Source organism: Scatophagus argus, chromosome 10 (assembly GCF_020382885.2).
Source record: "Scatophagus argus isolate fScaArg1 chromosome 10, fScaArg1.pri, whole genome shotgun sequence".
Classification (NCBI taxonomy): Eukaryota; Metazoa; Chordata; class Actinopteri; family Scatophagidae; genus Scatophagus; species Scatophagus argus.
The window spans coordinates 16,923,026-16,933,144 of record NC_058502.1 but is presented as its reverse complement, the minus strand read 5'-3'; the positions used below and the strand labels follow the sequence as shown (position 1 = coordinate 16,933,144).

Genomic DNA, 10,119 nt, shown 5'->3' with positions numbered 1-10,119 from the left:
GCAAACTGGCCCTGTCCTCAGACTGACAACTACTGGGCCCTCCCTTGTATAGCCATAGAGGCAGAGAATTATGGTTGTGGATGGATGGTTATATTAATATGCAATAAGGCAAACCTGCCACCTAGAGGCGAACAGGGAAACAACTGGTAGATTTAGCTAATATTTATGGACTGCATGTATTATGACGGGCTGAACGACACAGCCTGTAATTTGTTAAAAAGGGAAAGTGCACATTTCATAAATGGTTGATCAAACTCACTAATTAACTTGTGCAGGTTAGAAAGGAGTGAAAGCAGCTCTCTGAGGTGCTGTATACGTCATCAGTGCGCGACGCAGCATGCAAGACAGTGAAGGACGACAGAAAGTAGCTTGGGATGATTTAAGTCAAATATAAAGGTTGGTTTAATGTTTCCGATACACTGGACTGTATCGCAGATTTGACACAGAAAAAAGGACCAGTTTTGTTTCGCTTATTATCACGGAACACAAAAGGTGGATCCGGTGTTTGAAGTGAATTATTGAACCGGGTTTACCTCATTTACTTGAAGCTAGCCATAGCTCACGCTGACTTTCCGTTTGGTAAGATTCATTTACTGCAAAGATTAATTTACTGACGTTTAGGTATAACCAAGCCGATAATACAACAGTAGAGTCATTGAAATGCAAATTTAATAGTAACGTTGTTGTTTGCCAGTTATTTTATCCCTTTAGGCTTAAACGTTACATAAAGTTGGAATCAGGGTTAGAGGAAAAGCCATCTAGCCGAATAGACAGATTACCATTAACTGAAGGAAACATAAGCTAACAGGTGTCAAACCGGCTCTGCTCTTCGCCTCTGTTAGGACGTTGTTATGATGGCGGTGTCGTGTCTAACGCGAGCTCTGCGGTCCCTCGCTCTCTCCCAGCCTGCCCTGCTGTCCTCGCAGGTAAACACCCAGTGTCTAACAGTCATACTGGAGATCTGATTCATTCATCACAGCATCGCGACATCACAACATCACAACTACCTGACTGTCAGCTGTGTTGATTTTTGTGTTGACAGGTAGTCGCACAGACCAAGCTGGGAACTGTGCTGCCCAGTTCATTCGGACAGTTCAGGGGCTTCCTGACCACAGCCTCCCTGGAGCAGAACAGGACGTACTGGAAGCAGATGGAGAAGTACACCACAAGACCTATTGGAATAAAAAAGAGAGGAGGCAGAGATCACACAGGTAAAGAGTGTGGACACCATAAGAATAAATGTTTGTGTATTTGCAAGTTGGAGGAGGATGAAGTTGAAGCTGGCTTCCAATGTACCCACGTGTCTTCACGACTAGATAAACAGAATAAATAAATCTTGTGGTTTTAAATAGTCCTTGGGCTACCAACTGACCTGAGTGCAGACCTGAAAGTATGTGATTCAAACCAGAAAAAAAAGAGTGAAACTGCCCAAATAAGTGGAAGAATAAACTATAAGTTTGACATATGAAATCCCATTTGATCACTTTATGAGCATGAGAATCGTGATAATTTTACAGCTAAGTCATCAATCAGAAGTCAAGTCCAGCATCGGGTGGAGGACTTACTGCACCTCATGTTCTATTTGCTCTCATAACAGCTGTGCCATCTTTCTTTCTGCCACACAGGAAAGATCCGGACGCATGGAATCGGCGGTGGTCATAAACAGAAGTACCGGTGCATAGACTTTCAACGACTACGCTACGAAGAAGGCAATGATGGCCGTCCTTTTGAAGAGAAGGTTGTTGAAGTGCGATATGACCCATGCAGGTTAGATCAGCTTTCAGCACACAGGATGCATGCTGAAGGTTATGAGCACAGTTAGTCATCCTCATCTGTGCTGTCCACACAGGTCTGCTGACATTGCACTGGTAGCTGGAGGCAACCGGAAAAGATGGATTATTGCTACAGAAAACATGCAGGTTGGAGACATCATTAAATCATCTGGAGTTATTGGACGCATGGCAGGTATGAAACTTCCCCCGAGACGATACAAGCAAAAATTTGGCGGATTTTGGAGAATCGATATTTAACACAAAATTCTACATTATTACTCATGTTTTACTTTGCAGTCTCGGCCAATGAGGGCGATGCGTACCCACTGGGAGCTCTTCCTGTGGGGACACTGGTGAACAACCTGGAGGTACAACCAGGAAAGGGATCTGAGTACATTCGTGCTGCAGGTATCCCATCTCTTGCATGTGTTTTTGCCAGGGGTGTCACAATGTACCAGTACTGATGATGGCTGTGATATTATTGATGTTAATAATACACATTTCATAATATTATATGAATAATCCAGCACAGATGCTAGCCTCTACCTTTTATGTGTATGTACAGTAACTGCAGCTGCTTATCCTCATCAGTGCTGATATTTTCTTACAATTTATCAATTAATTATGGAGTCCCTGATGGGTCAAGGAGGAAAACAATTGCTGGTTTTCTAAGTCAGATCTAAATTGTTCTCTCCCCTGTGTTTGTGATTTAAGAACAGATGAAAAAAAATCCTAATCTTTTCCCAGGATTATCTGAGATCTTTAAAAGTTTCACATGCAGCAGTTAGCTAATGAAAGAATGTATAGACTCCTACTGAGGTAATTTCTCTCAGTCGTCACCCTCTAGAGAAGAATTGAATTTGTTGCATTACTATTATGTACATCAAGATTCTTCATCTCACGTTATCTCAATGCCTTATGCATTTGGAACAAGGAATTAACTGCTGAAAAATGTGAATGTTGGGCTTAATTTGGTTTGCAGGTACGAGTGGCGTTCTGCTCCGTAAAATCAACGGGACAGCAATCGTTCAGCTTCCGTCGAAGCAGCAGGTTCAGGTGAGGTTTATCGGATTAAGACTTTACTCGCCATGTTAAAACCATTTTCTGCTCTGAACTGAAAGCTGTCATCTCGACACACAGGTACTGGATACCTGCACTGTCACAGTGGGACGTGTATCCAACCCTGACCACAATAAACAGATTATCGGCAAAGCTGGTCGCAATCGCTGGCTCGGCAAGCGCCCTTCAAGCGGCAAGTGGCATAGAAAGGGAGGTTGGGCTGGACGCAAGATTAAACCTCTGCCTCCGATGAAGAGTTACGTCAACCTGCCCTCAATCGCAGCTAAATAACACAACATGAGCCTGGACGCGTTTGGGACTGGAGATTTGTTGTCTCTCGCTTGTAATCACCTTGTATGTGTTCCCGACAGTGAAATTAAACTGATTGTTCCACAGGAAACATGAATAAAGATGAGCTGTTTGTACAGAAGATTAAAAATTTTATTAAACACAACTGCTTGTGAGAGCATGGAAAGAAACAAAATGATATAAAAATCCAAAACATATTTACATCTATAGTAAAACATGCAGAATAACCCATATTTTTAGTGGTAAATTTAAAAATACTGTCATGTCATTTAAAATAGGGTTTGTGCAAAGACACTGGGTGGCATTTCAAGTAACGGGAGCAATGAGATGGCATGTTGTATTTGAATTTTGACCTTTAATGAAAAATATTAACACTGATGTTAAGGGTTAATTTTTTGCAGTGCGAAAGTGAGCATGCCTGCTCATTGATCCAGTCTTGCCAAACACCCCCATGCTACCTCTAGATTTGGGCCAAAAAAAGAAAAAAATACCACTCAAGGTCAAATACGTTGAAACTACACTTGTCGCCTGTTTAGTATTTAAAAGGCTAAGTCACATTCCCTCAAACAAGTCTGCCCCGGCTAACGCTTCACAGCCCGAGTTTACAAATGTCTAAGGGCCAGTTGAGCTCCTAACTAAGGGAAGATAGTGAACCCTTCAAAAAGCAGGAGACAAGAAAACTTGACCGTATAGTCACAGGCAGACCTGTGTGGTGGTAGCTGCAAAGTAAGCTTTTCAACAGCAAGTGGCAAAACATGAAGTAACAGACACCCATGATGGATTCTCAGACCTCACACGGCGCTTTAACCCATCAACATAAACAATAACATCCTTATGAACAAGGGCCATTTTGGGAACAAAGGGGGAGGAAAAAAAAGAACAGCCTTCTCTTGACTATAGGTAGTGGTTTACATTTCAAATATAACACCTCTGTCACTTCACCTCAAAGCCAAAGTGTGTCCCAATTTGAGCTAAAAATGTGTATAAAACCACATGAAAGTGCATTACAAAGTGAGGGAAACGTATGATAAATTACATACCTAATAGCATTTGCATTGTACAAGTCAACTTCATAGTTAAGAGTTCTGGAAATATATTTGGCATTTATGTCAAGAAATAAAAGTACACTATTTGTGCTTTCAATTTAGTGGGAGGGGGAATTTGCAATTCACAATAAGACATCTTGTATATATTTCTATACAATACTAAAAAAGCCAGCCTATCAAAGCTTGTAAGTCTTCACTTTATAAAAAGCAACAACAAACTCATACAGAAGGCCCTTTGTCCGAAGACTTCCTATTGCAAAAGTTTCACGTTAACACTATTCAGGGAGTACCATCAAACATATAGCACACCAACACAGACACACACAGGCAGTGACTTGGACATCTGGCAAGACTCCATACACTTTTCATCTTATTTTAAAAGCAATTCAATACTTGCATTGTGCTTGACACTACTGTCTAAGCACGTTTCGAGTCAGACCAATTCATCTGTATTTTATCCCATAGCAGGCCTACACAATACTAAATGACCAACTTAGCAGTAAGCTTTAGGTTTGGTACTACTGGCATGTCTAACCACAGTGAAGCTGTATTAGAGGACACAACTGTAACTGCTTGGTTATAATGAGCACACGTCTTGTAAATGCCTAATGCGTTTACATTTGGCCAAATGAGAAGCACTAACTGGTAAATCTGTCACGACTAATAACACAGTAATCTTAATGCTGATCTCCACAGGGACCACAAATGTATGATTTTAGTTTCCAGTTTAACATACCATTAAGTTTGGCCACATCAAGAGCTGTGGGGAATAGACTGAAAAACAAATACGACTTTGGCACATCACTAAACATCTGGAGTAATCCAGCATTTGTTATGTTACTGCGGGTCTGTCAGACGTCCTCTCAGGTAAGCCATTACCTCAATCTGAACACACGGTGGCCACGCTTGCCTAATGAATGCAGTTAAAACTTAAAATTACTCCGACAAGGCCCAATTACAGCACAGGCGAAAACTGCAGCTGGGAAATGGTGAAAAACAATTCAGGACCTTGACACAAAACAGATCATACCGTCACAACCTAATTTGGCATTCAGCTGAAATATGTTGTTTTGTTTGTCGTCTTTACCCTGCTTCTAAGTGGGTGATACTGTACAGTCTGAATGTACACTAACACCGATACAAAATCTTCAGCACTTACAATAACAAAGTGATCGATGACCTGCTCACATGTTACAAATGTGTCATAGCTACATTCATCATAGCTACCTTCAAAAATAACTTGATTGAGTTGGGTTTTTTGTTTTTTTTTTGACTTGCTTTAGGTACACAGTGTGCTTAAAAGCAACGAGGCAAAAAGAACTTCTGTTCCTTTCTATAAAAAATGTACTTTTTTGAGAAAGTAAAGGGACGAGTAAGAAAACTGAGCACTGAGTTAGAAGAGAAGGTTTCCATCTAGATTCACAGCAATAGTCCAACTCTCAACAACAAACACAAACACGGTCTCAAACAATCTCACACACGCCACTGCACATCACCATCACACTCCTCCATTGTCTATAGAGTAACAATAAATGTAGGATTTCACAGAAATAATAAAATGTTAACAAACAAAGTGCAAACACAGCTGCCATTATCGAAATGTGGCAAATTGTCAAAAACCTCAAAATATCTCCGAGGCGGTAGCACAAATCTTACAAAATAGTACTTGTTCTTTTTGTAGTGTGTAGAAAACAACAACACCCAACAACATCAAAACATCAAATTGACATTAACATGAAATTTGTGTATTGAACACGTGGTTGTGAGTCAGCAAGATTTCCACAGGAAAACTATTACTGCTGGGGGCCTGTTGGCTTTTCCTCTAATTCTCTGTAGCCTCTCGGTGAGACAAGTGCAGCGGAGAGTCTGGTGGTGGTTGGGTGGAGGGTGGCCTGGGTCACACGGGCTTAGTGTACCCAAAGATGCCCACCGGGAAGTGCTTGACATGTGTTGGCCACTGGGCAGCGAGCTGGAAAAACTTCACATCATTCCACTCCACACCATCGATAGTGACTGAAAAAGGGTGATAGTTAGGGCGTTAAAAATGTGATGTAATATAAAGGATATTTTACAATTTGTGCCAACAGCTCTAACACATAACACTTTACATCACTGTTCTTATTTAATATCCAAGAGGTTCCTGACATAAACACCAGATGGCAGTATAGTTTCAGCTGTGAGGTTGTGTCTGCACATGAGCCTTACCTCTCAGCATCGTGTGCTGGTGCTTGGCTGTACAGATCAACCTGCTGATACCATCAATCACTTGGCTCTTAGAGTCCAGCTCTTTCTCCTTGGGCTTCTTGCTGAGAAAAATCACTGCAAAGAGAAACAGGCAGTGAGCTGAGGTATTAAAAAATACATTTTTTTTTTGGTACATTAAGGTGTTCCCCACCCTCTAGGTGTTATGGAGTACTGCTGCATTGTGCCTCCAGAGGAAGCAGAGGAAGGTCTTGTATAAATAAACTGCCTCAGGTGATGTCACTTGAGGGTTGGTCTGAAGGCTACAATTTGAAAATGAAAGCCAACCTCAAGGCAAGGAAAGAATGGGACTTACCAGGTCTCTTTATCCAGCTCTGCCTAACTGCCTCCATTGACTAGGCCTGAGGCTAGCAAATCAAGGCCACATTAGCTGCTACTAGCCTAACACACCTCAAACACTGACCTAAACTGTTGGTGTGGTTAGTTGTGGGTAATGTAGGTACCAGATGTAAATAAGGGAGGATAATGAGCAATGATTTTGATCTTTTTTTTTTTTTTTTTTTTAAATAAACCAACCAACAATGCTAAAGGTGTGAAATACCAAATCAGTGAATTACTCTGTTATCAGCTCATTATCCTTTCTCATCTGTCTTATGCATGGGCAATTTTAGAGCCAGAAAGATTGGTTACATTTTTGGGAGTAGAGCATAATTAAAAAGGCAAACATCATCCAGCTCAAAGTCACGAACATTCATGTCATTAATATGTTCTCATTAGTAGATTTGTTTTCATTTGCTCTGATTTCTATGTAGGAGTGTGAAGTCATATTTCCCAAAGCGCACCTTTCTTGTTCTTCTCCTTGGTGACTACAGTCATGGCCATGCTGGGTGGAGGGGTGAGCTCTCCTCCACAAGGTAGGCGACTCACTTGAAGTGAACGGAAGTTACTCTTCAGGGTATTCTTTAGTCCCACGTCTCTCTTCTCCCCTTCTTTCTTCTTTTCTGGGCCTTGCCATGTCCAGTAGTCCACCTGGAGCCCCATCACTTCACTGCCTGAACATGGAGAACTACAAAGGAACAGAGGAAAAAGTTGGAAACAACTCATGGCAAGAAAGGAAAAAAATAAAATGTGGTTTTGTTCCTGATAGTTATGTGTGTGTCTTGTCATACCCAGCTCCAGAAAGGGAAGTGGACACAGAGGGAGACTGTGGGGGGGTTCCCCCAATCTCCTTCCCATACGGACCAGCCGATGGGGGTGTGGGGGAGGACAGGATGCTTGTGTTGCCTCCCATGGCATCATCTGAGTCCACTGCAAATTGCGGGGAAAAACAGTCTCATACACAAAACTTCAAAGTAAACCTATAAAGCTACACACTGTAGACAATGTGTGGACATGCATCAAATCTAGCTATAATCAAGACAAAAACAATTCTTCTTTCCTGGTCTGAATCTGTATCCAGTGAAAAGCATCTGTGTTTTGTTAAATTTCCATCTCAGCACAAAGAATCAACAGTAAGATGTTGAAAACACTAACCTGATGAAACATGATCACACCTTCGAAAAAAATGCCCTTCCTTACCTGAAGTCGAGAGGCTTTGCTCTACGATCCCAACTTTCACAACCTACAAGAATAAAAAACAAAACATGTTTCAGTGTGAAAGTACTATTACTAAACACAGAATGAATGGAAAATTCTATCTGGTATCTTTGTATATGAAAAAATTAAATAGAAAAGTAATTTGTTCTTACCCCAATAAATGGCACAAATTTCTGACAGGAGTCCTCATCAGGGCTGTAAAGAGAGTAAAAAGGCCGTGAGTATACGGCCGGAGTTGGGCTGTAACACTTGAACACACCAGAGGTGCACATGAACACTCAATGGTCCTGAGGGAGGATGACGGTGGCATGGCCGGCACCATGTCCCATCGCGGCAGAAATGGCACATGACTGGCTTAGGTGGAATGGGGTCATCTAGGGGTCACGTAACAATGAGATGAATGAGAGGACCGCTCCTTACAACCAAAAGAAGATGGGGCCTTTCTTATCAGCCAGTGCTAGGATAAGATAGCTAGTTTCATACATGGGACTAAAAGTGATAGTTTGTGTTAACCATGTTGCTACTTTACACTAGTACTCTGAGCATGTCACCGGTTCAACAGTACATAGAAACACAGGAAAAAACAGGACGCGAGTCAATTCAAGTTTGATAAACAACGGAAGCCACAACAGCTGATTTAAAAAAAAAAAAAAAAAAGGAAAACTGCACCCAGTTCTGGCAGGGAATGGTTGAAATAGTTTTATCCCTCTGCAACTGTCCTCTAATGTGTGGTAAAAAAAAACAAAAAAAAAAGCTGCAACTGTTAAACTAGCTGGTGAGGCTCTGCCAGTCTTTCATGAGCCTGCAGAGTAGATGGCACCCACGGCAAGCAATAGGAGGACAAGCAAGGCTTCTGGTCCCATTGCAGTGCAGATACAGTCACAGCCTTCAGCAATCGTATCACTTTGGAACGCTGTATTATGTTAATATATTTCATTGTAAGATGTAGGTTCTGTAAAGCCAACTCCACCACTGCACAAAACACAGCAGCTGTTTGAAAATGCTTCTCTAACTTTGTGTGTCCTTCCTGAAGTTGTTAGTAACAACTTGGTGGTTTCAAACGATGGTGAAATGTGTTTCAGAGTTAGTAATAATGCACTTTATGAGTGGGGAATACCAAATTAACGTTACTAATGTTATTACTCATATTGTTTATTTTGTCTGATGCTGAAATATTTCTCTGGCCTTGCAGCAGTGAGAGCAATCAATAATACTGAGCGAAGCTTCATAATTATGTAGCAACTCCTGAGGGCAAACAAATACATGAGATCACTTTGATATCAGCATGAAATCTGAGACTAATATTTTACCACTATGATTGTGGGTCATTCTAAAAGACTTTGGTTGGTGAATATTTGGGACTGTTTTAAAGGTTGTTAGGCAAATCTTCACAGCAAAAACACAAAAGACAGAGTAAGAATCAAAGTCACACTGAACTAAAGACACAAGTCAGGACAGAGTGCAAAAAAAGTGAAGTTACAGTGAGTACCGAGTGTGAAAGGGGAAATGTTAAGACACAGCAAGAAGCCCAAGTGGAATGGAGGATAGAAAATAAGGAGGGCAAAACAAAACAAGAGTTGAATTAGATACCTGATGTAAAAATCAAAATACAAACTCCTTTTCCTTGAATGCAAATCAAAGGGGAAAGGGGGAAGAAGGAATGCAACAGTGTTAAAACTGTGTTGTATTTAGAACCTTGTGACCAATAGGAAGCCACTCTTATAAAGAGGGAAAGAGTTTGGCCAAACCTCAGAAAGTGAAACAAACAAATGCACACAGAAATGCAACAGACTTTTGCTGAGCGCATCTCTAAGTGTTTGGGACATAACTGGACTGACGCTGGACTTTGCAGGAGCAGAGGCCTTTGCTGACCTGAAAGTTGAACCCCTGATCTATTAAATATTATAATCAGTCATAAAGCTTTTATCAAAATGAACTTGAAATAGACCTGAGCCTGCATCTTATTTAAGTTGGAATTGACTAATGTGACTGCAGTAAACTGTGCACCATTATCATCAAAGTTAACAGCAACTTGCATGTGCATGCTGAATATATGTGCCTGTTTGCATGCATTTAAACCTCCCCCATGCAGTTCAAGCGATGACCAGTCGTAACTATTGTTGTTCTAGGACTCA

At 41.2% G+C, this 10,119-nt stretch overlaps 2 protein-coding genes across 4 annotated transcripts in view; one reads left to right on the top strand and one right to left on the bottom strand.

The window, feature by feature from the left end:
* Positions 1-247: 247 nt before the first annotated feature.
* On the top strand, positions 248-3,285 carry mrpl2 (mitochondrial ribosomal protein L2). Of its 2 annotated transcripts, none has more exons than XM_046401360.1 (8): positions 248-396; positions 843-926; positions 1,043-1,211; positions 1,626-1,767; positions 1,850-1,965; positions 2,070-2,180; positions 2,755-2,828; positions 2,913-3,285. In XM_046401360.1, the coding sequence occupies exons 2-8, from the start codon at positions 852-854 to the stop codon at positions 3,120-3,122; spliced, it is 897 nt and encodes a 298-aa protein (XP_046257316.1). In that variant the 5' UTR covers positions 248-396; positions 843-851; the 3' UTR covers positions 3,123-3,285. The 2 variants fall into 2 exon arrangements, with proteins under 2 accessions (XP_046257316.1, XP_046257317.1); XM_046401361.1 differs by having other exon boundaries at positions 331-579.
* A 1,173-nt stretch (positions 3,286-4,458) lies between these two features.
* The window catches only part of zmp:0000000755 (phosphofurin acidic cluster sorting protein 2), a 43,419-nt gene continuing 37,758 nt past the window's right edge, over positions 4,459-10,119 (bottom strand). For both annotated transcript variants that reach the window (XM_046401358.1, XM_046401357.1), the window contains exons 19-24: positions 8,137-8,179; positions 7,967-8,009; positions 7,558-7,696; positions 7,231-7,454; positions 6,392-6,505; positions 4,459-6,199 (exon numbers count right to left, since the gene is read on the bottom strand). In XM_046401358.1, coding sequence (XP_046257314.1) covers positions 6,084-6,199; positions 6,392-6,505; positions 7,231-7,454; positions 7,558-7,696; positions 7,967-8,009; positions 8,137-8,179 — 679 coding nt within the window. In that variant the 3' untranslated portion in view covers positions 4,459-6,083. The remainder of the gene's footprint in view (positions 6,200-6,391; positions 6,506-7,230; positions 7,455-7,557; positions 7,697-7,966; positions 8,010-8,136; positions 8,180-10,119) is intronic.

What these genes read in the sequence shown, in the direction of transcription:
- mrpl2 (XM_046401360.1), top strand. Translation starts at nt 852, where the DNA reads ATGATGGCGGTGTCGTGTCTAACGCGAGCTCTGCGGTCCCTCGCTCTC. An exon ending in GTGCGATATGACCCATGCAG is followed by an intron (nt 1,768 to 1,849) that starts GTTAGATCAGCT and finishes CTGTCCACACAG; the next exon opens with GTCTGCTGACATTGCACTGG. An exon ending in AGTTATTGGACGCATGGCAG is followed by an intron (nt 1,966 to 2,069) that starts GTATGAAACTTC and finishes TTTACTTTGCAG; the next exon opens with TCTCGGCCAATGAGGGCGAT.